This window comes from Columba livia, chromosome 14 (assembly GCF_036013475.1).
Source record: "Columba livia isolate bColLiv1 breed racing homer chromosome 14, bColLiv1.pat.W.v2, whole genome shotgun sequence".
Taxonomy (NCBI): Eukaryota; Metazoa; Chordata; class Aves; order Columbiformes; family Columbidae; genus Columba; species Columba livia.
The window spans coordinates 11,121,394-11,146,636 of NC_088615.1; the positions used below are offsets into that span (position 1 = coordinate 11,121,394).

At 43.7% G+C, this 25,243-nt stretch overlaps 1 protein-coding gene and 1 long non-coding RNA gene across 7 annotated transcripts in view; both read right to left on the bottom strand.

Annotated features, from left to right (window-relative positions):
• The window catches only part of RAPGEF6 (Rap guanine nucleotide exchange factor 6), a 118,617-nt gene extending 102,367 nt beyond the window's left edge, over positions 1–16,250 (bottom strand). For all 6 annotated transcript variants that reach the window (XM_021289088.2, XM_021289086.2, XM_021289087.2 and 3 more), the window contains exon 1: positions 16,001–16,250. In XM_021289088.2, the coding sequence (XP_021144763.2) occupies positions 16,001–16,069 (69 nt within the window). In that variant the 5' untranslated portion in view covers positions 16,070–16,250. The remainder of the gene's footprint in view (positions 1–16,000) is intronic.
• A 4,519-nt stretch (positions 16,251–20,769) lies between these two features.
• LOC110359523 (uncharacterized) lies at positions 20,770–24,073 on the bottom strand. The gene is made up of 3 exons (XR_002414780.2): positions 23,936–24,073; positions 21,991–22,096; positions 20,770–20,942 (listed from the first exon to the last, which is right to left on the bottom strand). It is a non-coding gene; the product is annotated as an uncharacterized LOC110359523 (long non-coding RNA).
• Positions 24,074–25,243: the final 1,170 nt, after the last annotated feature.

The following is a 25,243-nucleotide window of genomic DNA, read 5'->3' on the forward strand; positions in this document are numbered from 1 at the left end:
TCTCTCAATAGGGTTAATACCGTTTCCTTATATCTTTGTATTTCCTTATAACATGCACACAGAACTACAGGCACACACTTAAGAATTATATTCCACTCCTAGGAACAGAAGTATCCTTATTAAGATTTGAAAAAGCCAGATCTTAAGAACAAAGGCCACAGAGCCACTGTTACAGTTTGTGTATAGACTGAAAGTACCTCCATTCAGCAGAATACTTCTGAAAGTAAAAGAGCCAAGTATTTCTACATGAAAATAAAACAAAAAGTTTCTCTCCCCACCAACAGCTCCCCACACCCACTACAGATAAACACCTTCCACCTCAGAACCCTGGACTATGTTGATATAAGACTTTGGTAGAAAGAAAAACATTCAAAGGAATGAAGGAGAGGAAATTTTATATTATTTTGACTGCTGTTTCATCACACTGCGTTAGCATTTCTGGAACTCTGACTTTACCAGAGAAGAAACTTCCTTTGGAAAAGCTGATTTTGCAAAGTGAAATACCACGGGCCCTGAACTGGAGGGACGGGAATGTCAAACGTTATTCCTTCAAAGCAAGCAGCTTATGGAGAGTTTTGAATATCTGAAGAAGAGTTCAGCTCTCATCATGGTTCAGAACAGAAGCACAGCTATGAAAAAGTGTCTTGCAGTCAAACATTACCATAAAGTTCCCAGACACTCATTACTTCATTTTAAAATATCTTTTAGACTTACATGCTGGTAATATTAATTAAAAAGAAACCAAAAAGCAAGCTGCCTTGAAAGCATTGTGCTCCTGGAGTTCAATAGGATGGGATGCTGAGAATAGCTAAAAGTTAATCTCAATGATCACATCTATCAAAGAGCAGGGTTTTATACCAAACATTTTTCAGTAAGAGATCAAAGACCACGAAAGCAGCCTCCTTACTCAGGCTCTTGAAAAGTCACCCAAAATCAACAAGCAGAATGGGCAATTTCTGCTTCGAGTTCAGTCAACACTTTGCTTGTCAGATTAACAATGTCCCTTCCAAAGGACAAACACCCACCAAATAACAACATTTTAGTTAAACCTTTTCTTGGTCATAACTCCAAAAACATCTGCTTCCCTGATTCACAAAGAAACTCCCAGCTCTTTTAAGAGAAGTAGGCAAGAAAGTACCAACCATTGGAGGAAACAAGAAAAAAAAAAATCAAGCTCCAGATATTTTATTCCCATAATAATGCCATTACAAACTACAAAGGAATTCCTGTACAGAACAACAGTAACATGTTTACTGGTAATTCCTCCTGCACTCTAATATTAGTGTACACAAGCACTACCAAACAGAGCAATACAGGAAAGTTACTGTAATTTAGAATAGGTTATATCCCTCAGAGAAGTTGTAAAATACCTCACTGCAGACTCCCACAATCAAATTCTACTACTGCCACAACTACAATATCCCCTCGCATGCAGAGAAATCCTAACATGCCTTTGTACATGTGTATCCATATATTAGCAAGCATACATATTCCCTCACCAAACAGAAAGTGCAATCACTGAGTTTTAGCATCTTCACTTGTAGCAAAATAATAAGTCAAGTTTACCCTACTATGACATTTGAATGCAAACCACAGCAAAACTCTTAAAAAATGACACTACTTCACTGCTTTAACATCTACTTTGGTATTCCTCAACAATACCTCTGCCATAAACCACAAAGAAGTTTACGGATCCAAACTGACAAGTTATTTTCTATGTATATTTATTTATATATCTAGGTTAACGGGTTTAAAGTTTGAAATCAAATCAACATAAATATGAGAGGTACTGACACCTGTGCACTTCCCCAATAATTACAATTGATCACTGATGCATAATGCTACCAAGGGAATAATTCCAATTAAGAAAATTAACAGCTTCAACACTAGGAAAAACAACAAATGAGTGTACTGTCAGGGAATGAATCCACCATGAGATAATATTGTTACTCGGGAATTTCCAGCTCCAGATCCTGCAGCCTTCCCACCAGGCACCCAGCTTCCCAAAGAGCAACCACCTTCATGACTAACGTGCACCGAATTACAGACGAGATGCCGAGCAACCGCCTTCTCCACCTCCATACTACATCAAACAGGCACTAACTGGTCACACGTGAGACATGGGATACTTCGGTTGGGTTGCAGCACATGAGATGATATGCACACCTCCTCCAACCAGCCATTACATTCTCAGAGGGACCAAAAACTTCAAAAGCTATAATTACCTTTGAATACAAACCTAAAACAAGGCAATCTCAACTCTCTCATTCCTATGAAACCATGATCAACAGTAATTTGTAATGCAACATGCCAGAGATTCCTCCGACACCTCACTCTTTCCAGTGTTATTCAGCCACAGCCTCTACAGAAGTATAATAAACCCGCTTTAAACAAATCAGGATTTCATCTAAGAAGACAACTTTGCTTTCGCAGAGCAAGACTACCATTATTCAATGAAGACGGAAAAAAGAATTCGGAACTTAATCTGAGTATCAAACTTATGGTTACAAGCAGCAATGCAATGCATTGATTTAAGACTCAGACTTTTAACTCATCAGCTCACATTAAAGAAGAAGATGCACACGGGTGATGAAAGGCAAAGCCTGAACCCAGCAGCAGAATGTGGCAATAAGAGATGACACCACCGCCATCTCTGGACAGTCACGCTCGTGAGTGCAGACACGGAGAACACACGTTCTACATCCCAGCCCACCCGCTAGGAGAAACATAAGGATCCAGTATTACAGTTCAGACATTTTACACAATAATACTGAAAACTGAGACATCTCTGCTGCGTGTTTTCAAGAAAAGCAGCACACAGAGTGTGTCAGCCTCTCATTCGAGCAGCCGGTCTGCTGCAGTACTTACTAGATGAACCCTGTACAAGTGTCAGAAAGAGGGGAAGACCTAAAGCTTCTCACTTTATTACATAAGATTCACAGAGAGCTATAAAATTATTTCAGATATAAATATATATTAAAAAAAAGAAAAAAATCAAAGCAACGTTACTGTTTGCAATACTAAACACTGAACTCTGTGACCTCCAAAATCTACACAGCCACATTTGCTAGATTTGAGTGACCTAAGAATAAGGGAATTTTTCAGCTTTTCTTAAAAATGTTTGTCATCAACTCTGTTTATGCAACATCTGTTACCTACAGGTCTGCTATACTCTATAACTCCCTTCTTTTAGCTAATGTATACCCAAATTGCAACTCATTGGCACAGGAGCCAGACTGACGTGGTAGGTTAGCGCCAACATGCAAGCCAAGAGACCTTTCCTAATGATCACACCAGCCGAATTATGCCCTTTAACTTTGGTACAAGGACTGCCCATCAGTTGGGCGGTACCAGCACACTCAAGATTCTGCCAAGCATGTTGAAAGCCAATATAATGGCATCTTTGGAAGAGTTTGCTGAAAAAAAGCCTTGTCATCCAACACAAATGGGAACGACAAATCTCTTTGACAGGAGGTCAGGAGGCAAACACAGGGCTGCCAGTTTCCTTCCTACTTCAGATGGGAAACAGGAACAGAAAGTCCTTCTACAACAGTTGGAAAGCCCACTTCTACTTAGCCAAACCAACACAGCCTACTGCAGGCTGGATAATATTACACAAACCCTGACAACACAGGGTAAAAAAATCAGCTTTAAGTAGAACATCCTCCCTAGATAACCCACAATGTCTAGTTGCTACGGGCAAGCACAACCCTTTGTGACAAGAGCATAAAAACCTCCCAGAATTGAGGTTCAACAGTAGAAGTGAGCCCGTCACCTTCTAATGCTAAATACGTGATATGGTTTACAAAGGCAGACCTCACTCTCCACCTCTTTCAAGTGCAAATTGTCAAGCTGAAAAACTTTACAACAGTTCTGTAACTCTCTCTATGTAGAAATTCATATTTTACCAAAAGGTCAAACTGTACGTGCCTGCAACACGCCGCCACACCACAAGAATTCTTTCCCTCCAGAGCAAAAGGACCAACATTTGAGGCTCATTTTTAATCAGTCTATGGAGGATGGATGGCTTAAATGTCAATGTTTTAATCAGACACAAAAAGATTACAAAGATAAAACCCCTTGAGGCAGTTATTTTTGTGCTATTCAGTAAGAATTTGCTAGACTCTCTTAACATGCTAAAAGATAACCGATAATTAGCAGAGCTAAGGAACGTAGCAAAACCAGATGCAGAATGCTAAATAATTTGTGCATGCTTCCCTGAACTAAGGGTATTTCCAAAATACTGTATTGCAATCATCAAAAGAGGAAGAAGGGTGTATCACAGTTTCATCAAACAAAGGAAAACCCTCTAGATTTTAAGCCTGAGGTCACTGGAACAAGAAGACCTCCTAGTTTTAGAAAGAGCTTGTCTGGCAATACTAGTGTAAGCCCAACTACTCTGTGGCAACAGCAGACCTCTTACAAGAAAGGCCGTCAGTGCTCCAAACATCCTTTATAGATCTGTTCTCCCATACACTTCCTAATGAAAAACAGTTTTTTGCACGTGCTTGGAGGAGGTGAGAGAAACTTTGCAAACAGGAAGTTTATCCGGAATGAATGGTCCCCGGAAACGTGCAGCTTCTTTGCCATTGACAAGGCCACCACAAGCCACCTTTTAACGCCAAGAGACCCGTTTCCACCTGCAGATGGCCAGCGCTTTCCACTCCTGTGATGGAGGATGAGCAGAGTCACGGGGCAAACACCAGCAGCACATCAGGGATGCTCCAACAACTGCTTAAACGGTTCAGCTTCCTTCCCCTCCTCAAAAGCAGTGCCCGGGCACGAGTGGGCAACACCTGGGCACTTTCACCCCAATCTCCCCTCCAACAGCATAGATGCAAGTTTGTTGAGTATTATTTTCTTATTCTTATCTGCACTACAAACTGATTCCCAGGTTCTCCTTAACCAAAGTGGTGCAAGAATTGGTTTTGTCAAAATAAATATTACAGGAAAACTCCTCTGTAAACTTATGCAAAGTAAGTCTTGCTATACTACTCAAAGGTATTTTCTTTCCAAAATTATTATTATTTTTTTTTATGATTACTTTCATGTATTATGGTATTTTGGGGCTTTAATACTCTTTCTGCAAGGAATTTAACACCTACACATCTTGACTCCTCGCCCTCCACCCTTGGCAGTCCTGGAGAACAAAAGCAGAAAAGAAATGTGTTTTTCTTCCATTTGGCAACTTTTCTGAATGCCCAGTGTACTTGCAGTTCTCTCCCACCTCCTTCCACACCCTTTTCTCGCCCTTCTTCACTATTCTAGTATCTCCAGGGAGTTCTTATTGCAAGGTCAGTAACAAGGCACTGGGCTTGCCTTTTAGCTCAGATTAACAGTTTTGTAAAACACATCCTTACTACCTAAGGAGTCTCTGGAATTCTCTATTTAAATTCAGAAAATACAACAGAAAAATATTTTTTTAGAAAAATGTTATATTGCATACTTAAATTTTAATTAATCAGTGAAAACTTATAGTTACATTATTGCTAAGCAGATGAAACTAAGTGCCTGAGCCCACTGCATGGACAAAGCTATATACTATAGGAAATAAGTTCCAATAAAGAATTCCAAGACTCCATCATCATTTCTGGTTTCACTCTCAGAGCTGTCACAGCTGCCATTAAAATGAAAAACCAGTTTTTCAGGAACAGTAACTGGAAGTAAGGACAGGAAAAGTAAATCTTAGAGCAACAACACCTCACACGCTCCCTGGAAGATCACCAGGAAACAGCCACCCTGATCCACTCTCACTTAATTTTCTCCTTTAATAAGCTTTAAGGTTCATATGAAGCAGAAGGTCTATTACCTTCTGAGAAGAACCAAATAGAGCTTGTTACTGGAAAGCTGCAGGCACCGGACTGCGTGGTCACCAGTGTGACCTTCGCAGGCTGGAGTTCACGCCAGGAGATGCGGCAACACTCGCTCAGGACCGCGCGGAACAACCCATCCCCACAGCTGTTGTGCGGCATCCAGACCTTCCCTGACAGCGACCGTCACTAAATGGGAGTCATCTTTCAACCTCCTATGAGCTAAATTTACCACCACCCTACCATCACAGCTTAGAGAACCAGGCCTTGAGGTATTTGATCAATAATAACCATATGACCTAGTCTGCGAAATCACATCTGTTGAGCCCTAAATCCTGCATTCACTGTGAAGATTATCACAAAGCAAGCTGCTGTGATCTCTACTCTTTAGTTACAGTTACTCTGCCCAACAGCTTGAAAAAGATCCATAAATACTATCTGTGTAAGCTTCCAGCATGCTCTGACAACCATGCAGTAAAAACAGCGAGTTTCTGTTTTGCAATAAACTCCCAGATACAAAAGCCCTGTTGACAACTATGTTGTCAGGCCAGAAAACCCTAGAACCACTGCGTGCATCTCCTAAAGTCAGTTTCTTGGAACAAAACAAACGAACAAAAGAACAATAAAAATAATCAGAATTATGCACATCCCTTTCAGGCCATCCCAAAAGCTTGCTGCTACAGAAAAAGAGGCTGCACACCAAGGCATCCGAAGGCAGATTCGTGACAGTGCTGATACGGCTCCAGGTTGGAGCAGAAGCCACCAGAAAGACCAGCCCAAGAGAACAAGTCTCCCTCTGACCAGCAGAAACCCCCCTGCCAAGGTGAACCGTGGTGTGGGAGCTTATCACCATGTTCCAGTATTTAAAGGGTGGCTACAGAGAAGATGGATACCCCCTTTTTACAAAGAGTTCATGGAAAAGCCGAGGGGCAATGGGTACAAGTTACTCCTGGGGAGATTCCAATCAGACACAAGAGGGAAATTTCTCCTGATAATTCCAATGGCTGATTGTTTTTATCTCCCCAGGGAAATGGTGGATCCCCCAACATGGGACACTTCTATGATGCAGATGGACAGGGTGCTGGGCCAGCTTGTCCAGACTGGGCTTTTGCCAAGAAATGTTGGACCAGATGATCCCTGTGGTCCCTTCCAACCTGGTGTCGGATGATTCCACGATACGATTCCTGGGGGCTGCTGTTGGGACAGACTGAAAGGTTGAAGCGGTGAGAGCCGTCTGCATGCTGTGACCGTGGGCAGCAGCACCGCAACCAAATCCTTCTCCAAATACAACCAGCCTTTCTCAGGGATCAGGCTGCAACACCAAACCTGCTGGCTGCACCCTCTGAACTGGGGTGAAGGAAGAAGAGTGAAGGGCAAGAGACGTAGGGAAAACTTTGTGCATCAAGAACATTTCACAGAAAGGCTAAGAACTGCAGGTATTCTGGACATGTCCAGTTAAATATTCTTACCTACACCCACACCAGATTCTCAAATTCCTTTGACCAACAACCAGCACTGAATCGGGAGACACAATCCTAAAGAAATCAGAGCTACAGTATCTCTCTGTATTGGGATTATAACAGAACAAGAAGCTTAAAGAAAAAAAAAAAAGAAACAAAAAGAGATCAAACCACACCTGGTAACAGGGGTTTCAGAGAAAGCTGTTCTACACATACCAGACTCTGGACACATTAAAGCATGACACAGAATACTCAAGAGCACTTATTTTATGCTGAGGACTGCTCCTCCAGAGGGAAGGTGAGTGAGGACATCGCCAGCTGCCATCACCAACCAGGGACATTCCCCCCAGGTCTGGGCGCAGAGGTGCCACCAGCACCCCCCGATCCAGCCAGCTCCGCGGCAGAACCAGCAGCGCACGTGGACCATGGCCGTCTCTTTCCTTGTTTTATATATACCTTTCAGAAAAGATACCTAAAAATCATACACGTAAGGTGTGCAGTAGACACCCATACACAGTCATAGAAAGTAAACAATGCTGACACACAACTACAAAGGTAAAATGCTTTGTTACCGCTTTTTGTTGTGACCCTACTTCCTTTAAATGAACCCCAACAAGCAGGAGCAAGTAAAATTAGGCAATAACCTGACTTTTTTGTGTAACTACACACAAAAGAGATACGGTCTGTTCATTACACTGGGTTAGGATATTCAGATTCAACAGTTTCACCAACTTCTAGACACAAGAAGTGCCTGAAGCCACAGGGCCAGCCAGCACACAACATCCCTCAAGCTCCCCAAGGCTCAGACTTGTAGCTCTATCTCAGCCAGACCTAAGTAGGCTCTTTTCTCCAGGTAAGCTGGACTAATACTACATGTTTCAAAAGGCCAAGACAATGCTTGAAGATATTTATTCACTTCTATCCCGTGACAGAACCACAATCCTATTCACCGCTTCATTTTAATGAATCAGAATTGGAAGCTACATCCCGTAGACAAACATGGATGGGGAACAGCTTTTCAGCTCCTCATGTGGAACTGGGTGACCCACTGAGCACAAACCCTGGACTTCCTGGAAAAAAAGCCAACACACCAGCTCTTGTCCACAGAGTTATTAGCCCGCTGTAATGTGATTTGCTCTTTAGTACATCCATGGTTATGGAAAGGTTTTTCTGTGGGTTTGACTTTTTTTCAGAATAATTCATACACCTAATTCAGAAAACCTTAAGAGTTACGCTTTCCCATTTCTATCTGAGTTTTTCTATTCCTTTCACTCCTGCCCAAATCCTCCTTTCCAGGACAGTCTTCAGTGTCCTTACCCACAATAGGGTTTAATACAGACATAGACTCTAAAAAACAAAAACTCACCTGCCCAGCAATATTCATGATATTTTCTCTACTTGTTTAATATTATTTTTTTTGAACAGGGAACTTTGTTACTCTAAATTTAATTTGAACAACCTATTTGTCAATGACACTTGAGTAAACTCAGTAAAACAGTGCCCTGAAACCTGATTTATTTGGTTGGAACCATGAATCTATATTTAAGTGAACTCAACAGCCCTTAACTGTTGAGAAAGCTAGAAAAAAATACTTATTTCTGTGAACCACTAGCAAAGTTTCCTTGCAGGTACTCCAGACGGACAACAGCTGCACAACAGCCAAACCAGAAGCCCTCTGTGAACAGGGTACCTTGTCCAAGGCTCAACATAACGTTATTTGTGTCTCTGAGACATAAATAATCAAAAGACTCATATGAGCAACACATTCAGTTTTGCTGCTGAAAGCACAACAAAAACAAGCTCAAAAAAACTGGTCAAACACAAACAAAAAACCCCTCCTAAGACAGACATTGAAGCTCTTCTAGCTGAATATTTACATATATTAACATTTGGTTAAACACTAGTAAATGCTCCGATACTGTATTTTGGTTCATTTGAAATAACAGATGGATTTTATTTTTTAAGTGCAACTAATTTAGGACTGATTTCAACTTCAGAAAGTGTGTTATACTTACGGTTCCAACTAGCGATAATCTGAATTACTTGAATACTAAAACATGCCAGGTTGTTGAGTACTCCTGGCCAAGACACAGCAAATTGACTGTACAAGTGTGTCCACACAGCACTGAAAATAACTGAAGTAAAATAACCAAACATTGCTGGTTTTAAGTAAGACTTTGTAAATTCAAAGTCAATCCTACAATCAGCAACAGGTTAATAATGCAGAAGGAGGCTGATTTTAACTATGCAGAAGAGAGACTTAATGTTGCCCAGTCTCGGGGATGGGGACCCCACGTTCCACCCACACTGAACCCAGGGATGCTGAGTAAGACTGACCGACTACCAGCAAACATGCATCCATTGGTCTCTATTTTCATTTTGTTTTAATAAAAGATTGAGACGTGTCTATTGAAGAACATCATTCTTGACCATCTTGGAAAACAAGGTGCAAACACAAAGTTTATGAAAAGGAATTATCAAGAAGCATTTCAGCGAGGTAGCGCTTGGCTTTTTTTATTACAGGAAAATTAATTCAAGACTCAAGATACTACACTACACTGAGAAATAGAAAAGTAAGAGACAACTACCCACCCAAAGCATTCTGACAAGACAAAATAGGGAAATATAAGCACGACAAACTTCCTAACTCAGCAGGCTGGCAGCTGAAGAGCTGCAGCTCTCCCCAAGCACCGAGGCCTGGCGGACAGCCTGCCGTGACTGTCAACACTGTCTTTATCAGGAGCTTAAATACATCAATTTAATTAGCAATTTTGGAAATTGAAAAAAAAAAGTGTCTGTTTTACCTCCCTATGTGGCACAGAAGTGCAGGAGGGGAAGAGGTTTGCTGCTGCTTCATTAAAGTAATAAAGAATTTCAGGACTTGCTTCATTAACGAAGAAACTATATTCTGCTTGTGAATAAGACTCTCAATAACAAACTTGAGAGCTGTCAGCCACCAATACGATATCCACTCCTCAGGTACTACTGTTATGAACTTTAATTTTACTAGACGGCTATAAAAAGAAAAAAGCTTTACAACATATTTTATTTAAAGAGACTAGCCTAATACTTACGAAAACATCACAATTTAGGTCTTTTCTAGTCTTGGGAAGACGCTGATAGAACATGGTGTCACGGGGGCAGCACACAGGCCTGGATGCATGCACTCACGGCTTTCTCTAAAGCTGCAGTTACTGAGCATTTTTGCTAATAAAACTATTGATTTTTCTGCATTTGTTTTTTTCAGTCATACAGAACAAAAATAAAACTGCACCTGTCACCTTTATGAAACTGCTTCTAAAGTATTCCCAATTATAATATAAGGTATGTTGTTGTAACTGTAAATAATAATTGTCACATGAGTACAGCAAGGCAATCTGCATAAGGCACACAACAACCCAGCCAGGAATTTATTAGCAGTAAAGTGCAGGAACGTCAGTGCGTGTTCACATCACTTCGGTTATCACCCAGTGATAATCAACACATCGACTTTAAAGGTCTCTTCCCACGTGCAAAGACCAAACCAAGTCTGCAGTGTAAGGGATAAAAGAGGTTGGTTCACGCTGGATGTTCAGTTTTGGGAGGTCCTCCAGCACAGACACCAAAGCACAAAGCTACAGAACAATCTGGAGTATTTTACACCAGGTAACTGCTGGTCTTCTTCAACTGGAGCTCCAGAATTGTTACTCACAGTCTTAGGAACTATCACCTATAAAAGAATATATTACTAACAAACCAATGGGAATGAAAATGCGAGAGAGGTTAGTTAGTAGAAAATGATGGCGGGAGTCAGGTTTCCATCACTTCTCTTTCCCGGTTTTGGAGGCCCGCACCCTAACGGTAAGCAATGTTTATTAAATACAAACCAACATCTAGAACTTCATTTAATAAAAATTTCTTTTCAGCTTTAGGATAATGACAAGCATCTAGATTCTTGTAGTGATTCTACAATTCTGATTATGTTAAATGGCTCTCCAAAAACAACAGCGTTGTTCCATTAACGCTGCTAAAAGCTCACTGCAAACTACAAAACAACGGATTTTAACAAAGGCTAATCCTCTATTTCACCTACTGAGTTTACAGAAAATTATTAAAAGGATGAAAAAACCCACTTCAAAATACCAGTTATTTCTGGAAACAAGAAGCAGATGTTCTCCTCTTCGGCTCAGCTGTGCTACAGTACAAGAGTGCCTTTGTTATACTGTCAGTGATAATTTATTTTATTTATTATAGCCATTTTATAATGCCCATCAATGTACTATTTGTGCATGATTTAGATTCATGCAGATCTATTTCTCTACATATAAAGCCATCTAGAAGCATCACATACACACTCCAAACAGCAGACCCTGTTATGACACAGTTGTGCCAATTAGTTTTCTTCTCTTCCCACTGTATTAATAAAAAGGGAACAGGAAGAGAAGGAGGAGTTAGTATTGCCAAATGAAGTTGAATTAACATTAATCAAGAGTTACTGAAACAAGACATAGTACAAAGACAGGAAAATACAAGAGCTTAGAGTATAAAAATAAACTCTAAGTCTTTGAAGTCCAATAAAGGCAAAGATTTCTGAACCACGTAAAGGAAACACTGTCTAGAACAAAGTCATGAAAAACTAAAAGGAGACTATGTTGGGAAAAGGATCCATTAAAAATGGAAGAAAGGATGCTCATGGGAGAGAGAAAAAAAATGAAAGAGAAAGGGACACAATAATTTGCTATTTTGCCCTATCAGCCACTGAGACCTTATCTGTGGTGGGCATTAAACCACCCCCAAAAAGACCAACATCCCAGCCTTTGTACCAATCTGATAACGAATTCCGGGCTTCAAAAATGAAACCTTTAATGAGAGCGCATTCACAGTGGCATCAACATTCGTCCTTCCCTCCTACTGTTTTGAATGAACAATTTCCTTCTATTAAAATATTCCTAAATTACCAATTTAATGTCCCCACCTGTGACACAAGAAGCAGGCAGGATGATGTGCAAGACAAAGCTAAAGCACAGAACTACCTAAATCCCATATTCCCAACCTGCAAGAACTGCAGGATCTGCATGTATAAATAAATACTCCCACGTTTAACAGCGCACAGACATCAGCATAACCCTGGAAGACAAATGCAGATATTAAAATATTAAACAAGTGTGTGAAATCCTACAGTTTAAATATAGGTATGGTTTCTTTATAAAAAAAGTGATTAAGTATCCAATTACTGCCAAGGTTTCCTCCACTTGACCAGACAGTGTGCACAGAAGAGGTGATTTGTTGGGATAACCTGCTATTGAAAATAACATCTGGCAGAAACCTCACAAACTCTGCACTTTCAGGCTGAATCCGAGACAGACAGACAGACAGAATCCTACACAGTGTCAGCACATGGTCACACTCAATCTGTGTAACCAGTGAGTCCTAAATTCTACAGAAGCAAGACTCCCATCCTAGAGTGACAATCAGCCCACAAACAAACATTTTGAAAGTCTTTCCACAAGAAAGCTCAGCTTCCATCACACATCTCTACAATCTTGTGATGCACCAGGGCAGAGGTAAGAAAGAAAATAAAAGAAAGAAAGAAATTCAATAAATTTTCCAGACTTGGGTAGTAACCAAAGAAAGTTTCTAAATGGAGTAACAGAACAGCAATTATAGAAAAATGTATACACCATTAAATGTTAGCTACAGTCTCTAGGAGTTCATCACAATAATTCCCCCCGCCAAATAAATTGAGGATTATAACACATGAAGTATCTAAGCAGCAACAACCAAAAAAAAAAAATCAAGTGTGTACATGTCTAATATGCATAACTTATACATTTAAACAATTAGCAAACGTTGGAATGTTACCACAACACTGAAAACTTGCCCTAACAGAGATTTTCCAAACAAAAATATTTGTAGCATCAAGAATTCAAATTTTTACTGGAGCGAGCCATCAAGATAATTCCCCAAAATAAGTGAATTATGAAAATATTTTAATATCTCCCTGCTTAGTTCCTTAGATCTCACAAATTAAGAGATTCTGTCATGAAAAAGACCGAAAAATCAAAATTGTATGGATAATCGTACCACTCATAAGCAAAATTCAATGTGTGGATTATTTATCTGTATTTTTCCAGACACTGCTGTACAGATGATAGTTATGAAGCACCAGACCATGCTACTAATCAGTGCAGCCCCAACCCTGTAATTAGCGATACCCAGGTAAACTGCTCCGATCCAAGGCAGGATCGGGAGGGCAGAAAGGGACTGAAAGTGATGGAAACTTGGGTGGTCGAGCAGCTTCGGCTCATCCTAAAATCCCAATCCCGGTTTGGGGAATTCTGGGCGGGGGGTTCCTGTACAAAAGCACAGTCAAAGCACAGGAGCGGCCCCACGCAGGTGATTTCGCGTGGGAAGAGCTGATGATACCTTGCTGGGAGAGTAGGAGGGGAACAATGAAGATGAACTTTTTGTCCGTGCACAACTGGATAGTTCGGGACAGGAGTCACCAGCTCGTCCACCCTGCACGGGGACACCCGAAACCAGGGTCTGACCCCCAGGGCTGCGCTAAGTAGGTTTCAACCTCCCTGACCTGAGTCTTGCTGCCTATAGAAGAAAGTTGACAAGTCAGGATGCTTAATACAATTAAAAATAATAATAATAATTACACTGCAATTGTTTCCTCTGGTCCCCTTATCGCCCTATATGTATCTGTCATCACATCTCTGAGCTTGGGAAATCTGGCGGAGCACAGCCAGGGAGGGGAGGTTTGAATTTTGGCTTTGTGTCTCAACAGGTAGCACAGATCCAGCAAGGGGACCCCTGGTACACCCTGCGATCAGAACAGGGAACTGCCCTTCTTGAACCCAGCTTAGCTTCCACATGTGTATAGATAAAAGTACCCCGAGAAAACAAAAGTGATTTGACTGTAATTATCCACTCAGGAACAGAGGACCCGATCCTGCCAAGTTTTAAGTACACATTTAACTTTAATCACGAGTAGTCTCGCTCCGCACTATCTCTAAATGCCTGCCAAAAAAGGGTCACATTAACAAGGGAGTTGAGATTTTTTTTAGAAAATCATTTTAGGAGTTCTATTAGTTAGTGATTAATTTTTTTCTCCCCACAATTGAGATATCTTGGCAAATTCAAACCTGCACACAACCCTAATGTCAGTCTCAATGGGAATCTACACGGATCCACAAGCATGGTCCAGTGCAGCTGGACCCCATGACAGCTGACAGTTTAACATTGCAAGGTTAAGTGAAATATTCATTTTAAGGCAATTTTAGCCAAAATAAGGTGACAACCATAAAGAATTCCATGACAATTGCAGGGGGGGGAAAATTGGGGATATCTTAAAAAAAAAAAGAAGTCCTGAAGAACAAAAAGCCACACGCAGCTGTGAGATGCCGGTACTGCAAGCAGCAGCGGGCAGATGTTTCGGGCCAGGCCAGATTACCTGTGCCCCACAGACAAAGCCATGACGAGGCAGCTCGGTATGCGAGCTCCTGAATGACACTTGTGTGATGAAGCCAGTTGCCCAACACTGCAAACCACACCGGCAAAGGAATTTTCCTAACTGAAGACCACAGCTGAAGAGAAAGAAAGGAAGGTCTGAAGCAAAGGGGGAGTTATAAAAATAAGAAAACAGAATGAACAGAGAGACAGCTCTTTGGTAGAGACTGCCTCATCATTAATTTAGGGAGCAGAGACACAAGGAGGAATGTATCAGATGCCCCAAGGCAAGTAAACATTTGGTATTTCACCCACTTAAAAGACTGACCCAAAGGGAATTGGGGGTCTCTGTCCTGCAGGGACATACTCTGAGCAGCCTCTGCAGCAGTTTGCCCGAGTAGCCTTTGATAATTAACTTATAAGGAAGACCAGGCAGGACATTCTGCTCTCTGTGAAGTATCAAGGGAGAACAGATGTTTCCCGGTCTCAAAGGGACAAACTCAAGAGCATATCATTTCATACCACTAATTCTTAAGCACATTAAAAAATAAAAGAAATAAATCAATAAAAAAATCAAAAATCACAGCAAGACAAACAAATAAAAAAAGGCTACAGTAAGCAAACAAACTCCAATCAGCCTTTCAGTGAAATGCAAATGCTATCTAATACATTTCATTATTAAATTAATGCTCTGTGACATTAGCATTCCCCAAAATACACGGCTGATTACAGACTAGCTTGTGGGGAAGGGCCAGAGAAGGCAGTTAATTGGAAAATACGTTCTATTGTAGCTAACCAACCTCGCACATTTCTACACTCCCACTCACCAGAAAAACATCTCTTTATGAAGTTTGTGCAGCATAATTAGTTTGGTTTTGCTTAAATCTGCATCACCGTACAGGTAAGCAAAGTCCTTCAGCTCGCTAACTTTTCCCAGAAGTTTTGCATCACTGAAATATGCACAATTTTACTTTTCAGTAATCTAGCTCTTCTTCTTCACCCTACAGCTTGCCTGAAGCAGTTCCTAAAGCACCCTGTGTCTGTAGCCAGCGTGTTACTGGACACTTAAATACGTGTTGGGCTTGAAAGGTCCAGCTTTGCAAACAGAAATAAATAAATAACCAAACTGCACACACAAGTTCGTGAGTGCTGGCCTCGGCGTGTGCAGCACACGGACAGGAACCACGCACCGAGCAGAAAACCTGCTGGGACACCGACCAAAGCAAGGGCAAACCTGAGATTTAAAAATAAAATAAAATAAAAGAGCCATCGGGGAAGGCGCTGCAGACCCCTTACCTCCGGCGTCCTCTCTGCCGGTTTCTTCCGCAAAGCCTGTTTCACCTTGGGGTCCACTGGAGAGCTCATTCTACTCCTCTGCTCCTCCCGGGCCGGGACTCCTCGGAAATCGCTGCCGGGGGGCGCTGCCCCCGGGCGGGCCGGGCACACGGGACGCTCCGATCAGCCGCGGCCGCCGCCCGGGACCCGCCGGCTCGGAGCTCGGCCCGGGCGGCCCCTCTCGCCGCTGCCCCGTGGCGGGGCGGGGACGCGTCCCGAAATGTTGCCCCGCGCCGGGGGAGGCCGCGCCGCCTCGCACACCGCCGCCGGGCGGGGAGAAAGGCCGAGGCGGGAGAGGGGACCGGGGGCGCGGGGCGGGTGGGCCCCGGGGCGGGCGCGGTGCCCGCTGCCGGGCTGGCTGCTCACCAGGCGGGCGGCTCCTCCGCGGCGAGCGGGGCGCCTCCGGCTGCCGGGCTCAGCAGCGGCGCGCGGGGCAGGTGGCGCCGGCTCCCGCCGCCGCGTTTCCCCGGCGGCCGCCGCCGCTCCCCATCGCGCGGGCCCAGGCGGCGGCGCGGACCCGCCGGCAGGAGAAGTGCGCGGGCTGCGGGAAGTTACCGGCCGGAGCGGGACTCTCCGCGCGCTCGGCCCCTAAGCAGAGCGGCTCCGCCCGCCAGAGTCGCACAAAGCGACGCGGGCGGGCAGGGATTTTCGCGGCGCGGCGCCGGAGGATTCCTCGCCTCGCCTCACGCCCGGACCTCGACCGTTTCCTCCCCTCAGGCCGTCGGCACCCACTACCGCAGTCCTGGCCCGCTGCCCCCTTCACCCACCGCACATCGCCCCCCAAACAGAAAAGTGCGAGAGCGGGCTCTTTAACCCACAGAATCAGCAAGAAGGGCGAGGGGCGGGGCGGGGGGAAGGGCGTGGCTAGGGCGAGCACCGCCCCCCGCCTGCTGTGGGGTGGAGACGGGGCGGGGTCAAAGAACCGCACGGAGGGAAGGCTCGCGAGGGTTGGGCGGGGCTCGGCGCATGCGCGCTGCGGGGGGCGCCTCACGGGCTGCGGGGCGGGACGGGTCCCTGTTCGGGGCGGGTTCCGCGCCGTTCTCCGGGCCCGTGGAGCCGAGTGCTTCCAGCAGGGCTGCGGGGACCGTCGAGCGCCGGCCCGCGGTTAGAGGCAGCCGGTAGCCGCTGAATGCGGCCCGGCCAGCGCTGGGTGCCGCCGGGCCCTGCTCCTCTCCACAGGGCGCCCACAGAGTTTTCCTAAATCCGCCCTCAGTTCCAGCTTTACACCTGAGACAACCCGCTCTCTACATCAATTACATTTCGACGTCCAGTGGGACATAGTTCTGCAGCTGGAGTGCCCACGGGCAGGGACACTCGTGTCGCCACACCAGACATACGGTGTGGTTTCTCCGCCGCCCCGTGCTGGTCTGTGCCCCCGCCTCCCCCTCACAGAACGTTCTCTTCTCGAAGTCTGGGGCGCCATGTCTGGCACTGGGGGTCGGGTCCCCCAGGCGTGTGACCCCACCCAGGCTGTGCCCACAGGGGCCTCGTGGGTGAAGAGACCGACCCACGGAATGTGGGGCTTGCCTGCAAATAGGTGGTTGCACCTCTCAGAATCCCGTCCTGTGGAGTTTTCACAGAGGGGACCTGGACTGGTGCCGAGTCCTCCCAAATCCTGTGTTTCTGGTGACAACGGCCCCTCGTGGACGCTGGGAAGCAGCCGCCTCCTAAGATTTCATTCCTTACGCCATGTCCTGTTTCATAAATTTATGAGAACAAAGCTCTGCAGGCACACAACTTGTGTTTGTCCTTTTTTTGTTGGTTTTGTTTGTTTTTTCCTCTTTCCTTCCTTATAAACAAGAGTGGTTTTGTTTCTTCCCTTTCTCCGGCTATTCCTTCCTGTTCTTTTTACCACTTGCCCTTTACGGAACAATTGTCTTTGTTGTACTGAAGGACTTTACTGGCCATCACAAGTTGTTTTATAATATTTCTAGTGTTTCCTTCAAACAAAATTCGGCATGTTCTCCAACGCGGACTTTTTTGGTGCTGTGCCTGGTTCATCGCAGGCACAGCAGTGGAATGGATAACACGGATCTCAAAAGCAACTCTTCGTAACATCACAAAGTCCTGACACTGCGACCACTAGAGAGACAATACCAGATGCCCTCAAAAATGGCAGTCAGGTAAAGGACAAAATTCTCGTCCCTTAAAGTCCATCAAGACTAATTTATTATCTTTTTTTACTTCATTTTGAACTTCCGTGGTGAAATTAACATTTCCAAATACCACGTGTATTATTGTTCCAAAGGTCAGAAGTTTGTACAAGTTATTTGGCAGAACATGTTATCCTTTTTCAACTTTAGTACATACAATATTATTTCCAGTAGTGTGGGAATCTTCTGAGACTGCCTTCCAGAACACAAATTGAAAAGCTGGAGATAAATAGTCCTCCCAAAGAGGAGATGCAAGCAGAAAGAACTGAAGCATGAATACTTCCTTATTAAGAGATGTAATAGCAAATAAAGTATTTTTTTCTTTATCAGCTCAGTTTATAGTTAACTATCATAAAAGATTAGGCAATACTCCCAAAGTGCAGGTGCCTGGAAAAAAAATGTAATGATTCTGTTCTTATGGATCTGTAATAATTTAAATCCTCATCCCATTTTTTTTAGAAAGCGACTCATTTTCCCACCTATTCGAGCTGTTCAGCATTCCTGCAGTCAAAATAATGCAGAAGCAGGCACTCAACATGGGAATAAAATTAATAGCCAATGAATTCATTTTTCTTTGGCACACAAATTATTTATTGTGCATGAGCCACCAGATGTGTAGAGCAGGACAGACAGAGGAACTCAATAGGAACCAAAGCTGTTATCCCAATTTAATTGCTTGGCTCAACCGACCCGTGAAACGAGACTTTCCTCGCTCCAAAAATACCTGAATTCGGGTAGATAATAGCTCTAATAGCTGCAGTTATTCCAGGGGCTATTTTAGCTGTCAGGTTTATTTTCCCAAATATCTGGAGAACAATGGAAACGAGTGTCACGATCGTAACTGCTTACTGGTGTTCCAGCCTGTGTCTCCACGTGGTGAAGCCTATGTAGTTAAAGACAATTAAGAAGCTTTCACAAATGAGTAATTTCAGGGTTGGGATTAAAGGATGTGGCCAAGCAGGATGACTGTCCTCCGTGCAGAGGGGAAAATTTGCTTCCCTTTTGTCTACATTGTGTCACACTGCCCGAATAAAGCATCGTTACTTGTCACATAGTTTTTTATTTATTGAAAAATGATAATATTTGTAGTCTTACATGGAAGAATCGAAGGTGTCTTGCTATTTATACAGATTATTTGCAGTCTCAGGAGAGTAAATGTTTCTGCTTAAAATATCCTTGGATTTGAGAAGAACAACTAAATTACAACGCACGCCGCCTCCTCCTGGTATGTTCCTCCAATTGTTTGTGTTCACCGACACTCCCAAAGATGTCTTTTCATCTCATGCCTTTCACCACCATGGGTACATTCCAGATTCTTCAGGGTAAAACTCAACTTCCTCACCTCTCCCAGTGGGAAAGACACACAATCGTCATACACTGAAATATTTTTACTTGTATTTTTATCTATTCTATATATTTCTTGTTCCTGTGAGTTTTATTATAGCCTTTTCTTCCTCTTGTTCTCACATATGACTGTTAGGCTATTTTTTTAACAATTTCTTAGCTTTGGAAAATAATTCCTCTTCAGAGATTCATTCCCATCACCAGTAACAACTACTAACTGAGAATGTGGTTAACAGGCTGCAAGGACGACATACAAACTAATTCTTTGCCTGAGTGGAGGAAAACAAAATGTTCTGGGATCCCCCAATGGGAAGACTCTCTTCAGACTGTTTTACCATATGTGCTGTTGGGACGGGACATGTGCTTATTCTGATGATTAACTTCCTGGGTAGAATGTTTGTGATGGTTCAGTAAAAGTGCATGAAATCAGGGAGGCAAAGGGATAATTAGTATTTTTGTGCAAGTGCACCTTTTGGAGGAAAGTTACACTTTTGCAAATGCCACAGCACTGATCAGGTTACCCAGATAAGAACATTGATCTCCTGTCTCAAACAGCATTTCCACATCAAATTTTCAATATCCAAAATTATGTTACAGAAAATGTGAAATAGTGAATTATTTTTGCAAAATCAAAAGCAAGAATGAAAACAGTTGTTTGCTATTGTACCACTCATTTTGCTCCTGATGAGGCAAAGTTTCGCACTGTGCATATTCCTAGTGCAAAGGATAATGGTAAAATGTAGAGATAAAGCATGAGAATTGTGAGATCTTTCTCTTTCTGCTGTATCATTATTTATTTTTTTTAACTAAAATCCCGTCTTTGTTGTCGTTAACTCAAGACAAGCATGGCTTTCCTTCCTCTACAGATTTTTCCTGAAGGGTAAAACTAGAAAGCCATGTACACGTAAGCAATTACAGAAGTCATCGTGACAAACCCTTGTTTTTCAGCCTGACACAAATGAGAAGCTTTACAACTTTTAAATGCGGATATGAGGCCTTTTCTACTTATGCTTTACCTTCAGCTGCAATTTTCTGTGCTTTTCCTGTTCCCTGTCACATGTATTTGATGGTCTCTAATGTGCTGAGTGCTTGTGTGAATATACTGTGAACACGGTCGACCTGGAGATTGAAGGGTTTTAAGACAATATTAACATGCAAAGAGAGGGTGAGGAGTCCCAGCTGCTCCCTGGAGCAGAGTGAACCAAAGCTCCTGTGCAGGGAGATTAACCATTTCCTATGTCTTTGCTCCCAGCTGAAGGGATTGTCTCATCTCGACTGATAGAGGATGGGTGGAAATTCTGAAATAACAAATATTTCGTGCTTGAGGCAGTGGGAACATCGCACGCCGGCCATCGTATCGGGCAATGCCCGGCTTCTGGAGTCCTGGTCCCCAAGTTAGGAGCAACCTGGTGAAGCAAACGGTGAGTTAGGTTATTTGCTACTCATTTACTAGGGTTTCTATGAAAACAAAGGCGTGCATTGATATGGACTCTCTGAAAGCCGCCGATGAGGACAGTAAAAGGTATTTATATTGAAACAGTGCTGGCTGTCCTTTGATGCTTACATGGATGTTCTCATCTACCTTATTTCCCTTTCATGGCTAAACAGGAGAAGACATGTCTCAAGAAGGGGATTCCTGTCCCTCCCTGCACTCGGAAGATGCAGCTGAACAGCTGTCTGTCTGTCCGTCCCGCACCTCCCGCCTCCCTGAATCACTGAGCTCTGCCGAACGGGAGCGATCGGGATCAGGATGGAAAGGACTCGTGGCCAGTCACCAGAGCACCCAATCTGCCACAGGCGTGCTCTGTAGCGTGGAACATTATCCAAAATGTCTGATAAAACAGAATAAGAACTGACAAAAACATTCAAAATTGTAATAAAATACCACCTAAAATAAATACAGCTGGTTTGCTCAGAGCCAGAAGTTCTTGCCCCGAACCCACCCACTCTGCAATGGAACAGCTCTGTTGTTCTGTATGAAACAGGCTCTTTTGTCAAATGGTTTGTCTGTCTTTTGCCATTTTATTTTTACTACACACAACCTACAGATATTTGATTCCAGCCCCAGCACTTTGCTGGCAAAAGCTGAAAGAACATATGGGCCTGTCTAGATATCAGAGGTATCCAGCAACAGTATACAGATGTCCAGGCTTTAGCCTGAAAAATTAAAGATGAGGGTGGCGGGGGAAAACCTGCCCTGACAGGAGGCAATCTGGAGCCTAGTGACTACCCCATTTGCATTTTCTTTGTTGTTATAATCAGGTTAAAACTTTAACTGAAAGATTTTCTTCAGCTGTTGTAGGAAACCTCATGCCGAAAACCATTAGAAAAGGGAGGGTAAGAGAATGGGCTGGATGGAGATGAAGACTGAAAAGTGACAAAAATAAAAAGGAACACTCTCGCTATGGGAAAGTCCCCACCAGTCATCTGGAATCAGCAGCAAATTCGACGTACCTTTTTCCAACTTTCCTAGTGTCTCTTCCATTAATACTTGGGGTCTGCTTGAAGTTGCACAACTATAAGTTGCAAGATTTCATAGCAGGGTTTTGGTGATGATGACCTGTTGTAACCCAGAGAGAATATGCAGTGGTATTTGTATTTTTTTTACCAAGTAGTTATTGTCAGAGGCAAAAAGCCAAACACTTGCATAACATGGTATTATCTTTCTGTGTATCTATTACAATTGTATGTGGCCAACACTTCGGCTGACAATGGTGAGCAAGTAAAAGAACAGAGCACGGCTACGGAGAGAAGCCAGTGTAAATATGATAAAGATTGGAGCAAAAAGGATTTCAGTCCTCCCCTCTTTTTTTGAGTAGATGCAGTAATTCTCTGAGCATGTGGAAAAATGACAAACGGCCTCTCTGAGGTGAATGACAGGCCAGCAGTCTAGACTTTTTCTTAACTGGCAATCAACTAGATTAAGAAATGTATAATAAACACCTGGCATGCTGTTTCTCTGCTTTACGCAATCAAATACATCCAACTTATTTGTGGAAGCCTACGAGAACTATCACAGCATTTGAATCAAGACCAAGGCTAGGTAAGACTCCCAGTTCATACCATTTTCTTACTGCAAGTGTCGATGTCAGGATAATCTGCAACTGTGGGCATTGCTGTCATAGCTGAGACCAGTGCAACAATTCAGCCAGCATCACCTCAGCTTTTCGCTGTGTGCGTGTATTTTGTACATTTTTAGGAAGATACATGTCTGTGTGTTTGTGTTTCTGTGTGTGTATAAACTATAATTTGATTATGAAGAAATGTTGCACAGTTTAGTAGACTTGGATCAGGTCTGGGAGCCAGGAGTGCTCAGTGGACTCATTGCAAAGTTATGTAGGACAAAAGTCCCTGTATCATCCTCTGTTTTTAGGCACTTTTCGATGCTGTCAGCCTGATTTTTCTGATGAAGAGCATATAAACAGCTCCCACTGACATTAGTGATTTAGCAAGCGCTCAGCTCCTCCACACTGCTAAATTGGGTCCCCTCACATTGAAGCACTCGGTGTCAGAGGCGGTTGCTTTTATCATCTGTCTTCGCACAATGACATACATCCTTATTATTCCTTATGATCTCCGGCTTTTAATGGCCCTACAGAGCTAATGAGATGTTTAGTTCCCCCACCCAAGCACAACCATATGGATGAGATGATATCAGGCAGCTCACTGAAGCCATTAAATCTCAGGCATGCAGAATATCCAGAAAGTTCCTGTTTTCAGCCTTGTCGGCTTTAGTCTTCAAATGCAGAAGCGTACAGCGTGCTCACATGATGTCTGCAGCACAACACGACAGTCTTCTGCAGACAAAATCCCGTCTATTTTTAACTTAAAAAAGATCTGCAGATGACTCTTTTTCCACTCGGTGTGGCTTCTTCCCTTCCTCCTCTCCTTCCAGGGGCCTGCTCGTGTCACACAGTAATTCTGTGGCACGGTAGATGAGGTGGCAGGGGACATTGATTCACAGCAGCATCCCAGAGCCTGGGGTGGCCTCGGCCCCCAGCCCAGAAGCTCTGCTGCAGCAAACCGAGGTGTTCTGCCGAGAGAGTGCTGGACTCTCCTTTCCCCTCATGCATCAAAAAGCCAAGACATCCAGGGATGACATCTGTCCGTCCATCCATCCATCCATCCATCCATCCATCCATCCATCCTCAGTTGCAGGAGAGGGACTCAAAGAGAAGCAGCCTCACTGAGCAGGGCTGAAGGCACAGGACCAGCAAGAAGCAGTGCACAGAGCTGGGCTTCTCCTAGAAGAACAGCACCAAAAATGGGGAAGGACCCTCCCTGCAAACCCTCTCATCCCCACAAGGATCTGCAGGGTCTCGCAGGAGGGATTTCACCCCGCAGGGGAGGGTATGGCCGACATACAGCAGCTCCCGACCGCCTACAGTGTGGGGGGTACCTGTGAGGGGAGAGGGACGTGTCGCTCCATCTGTGCTTTTCAAGTAGCTGATTGTACCAGTTGGGTTTTTAAATGCTCAAAGCGCAACCGTTCGCGGTCTTCTTGGAATGAAGGGAAGCTTTGTGTGTGAAACGCAGGAGGAACTTCCTTTGCTGTAACTTGTAGGGAGCAAAGGAAATAAAAGCAGAACAGCAGCGAGATGAAGGTCAGATGAGCGTATGAATCATATGGTGATGCAAGTTATCGAGTGCGTGGCTCAGCGCACCGCCCAATAAAACCAGATGCCACCCAAGTACACAAAATATCACTTACCTACAATCACTTACCCCATGTGGAAGTAATTGCTCTTGCTCGGAGCAAACGGGCTGCTTTTCTCCAATTCCTTAATATAATATTGTGAATTTAAAAATCAGGAAAGGTCTATCAGGTAGGACAGCAGTGATGATACTGAAGCAGAAGCAACTTCTTTGGATTTTTAGGCATTTCGTTTCACCTTGGTGACAGCTGCGATGCAAGCGTTCCCCAGTCTGAAATACTGAGGAGGTGATGGAGGCCGCCGTGGGCTATCGGCAGAGCTCTGTCTGGAGATGTATTTGCAATTTCTGTTACAAAGGGGAACACAGTGAAATTAATGTAGAGACTTACAGGAAGCAAACTGACTTCTAGAAACACCCTGACACCAAGAACAACCTCGTCAAGGAAATATTATTTTTAATGACCGCATATGCAACGACTGTGCAACTCAAACCAGCAAACTTTGCCTTTTCTGGAAAGCGGAACGGGGGCTGTGTGTGTTTTGACAAGTCACAGGTGTGTTGCAGCTCCCCACCATGTCGTTTGCAATGTTCTCAGTGCCATACCAGCAAGGCAAAAGCCACGGATGGTACCAGTACATAGCGCAACATCTGAATTTTTCAAACGGTTTTAGTGATTAATGTTTTTCTCAGAGGTTCGGCCAGTGTGCAGGTTCTTTCCAGAGGAGCCTGCGTTGCATTTCAATAGTTCGGTTTCACTGCATCCAAGGCAAAATTGCCTTTGCAGTAGAAATGTTTTCTTTTATAGACACAGTTGGTATTTTGTGAACTACTAAACGAGCTTGTCTCCAGGAGGGTATTACGAATTGTTGTACTTCATAAGAAGGTACCAAGCGAAATGGAACCAGTTTGAGGGCTTACAGACGAGGAGACCTCGAGGCGGAAGGAACCACTCCAGCATTTTTTCCAGTTGTGGTTTCAAGGATGTGCACACAAATGGTAACAAATCTGCAACCAAAGCTGTCAGAAGAGCGTTGCAGTCAGAAACCAAGAG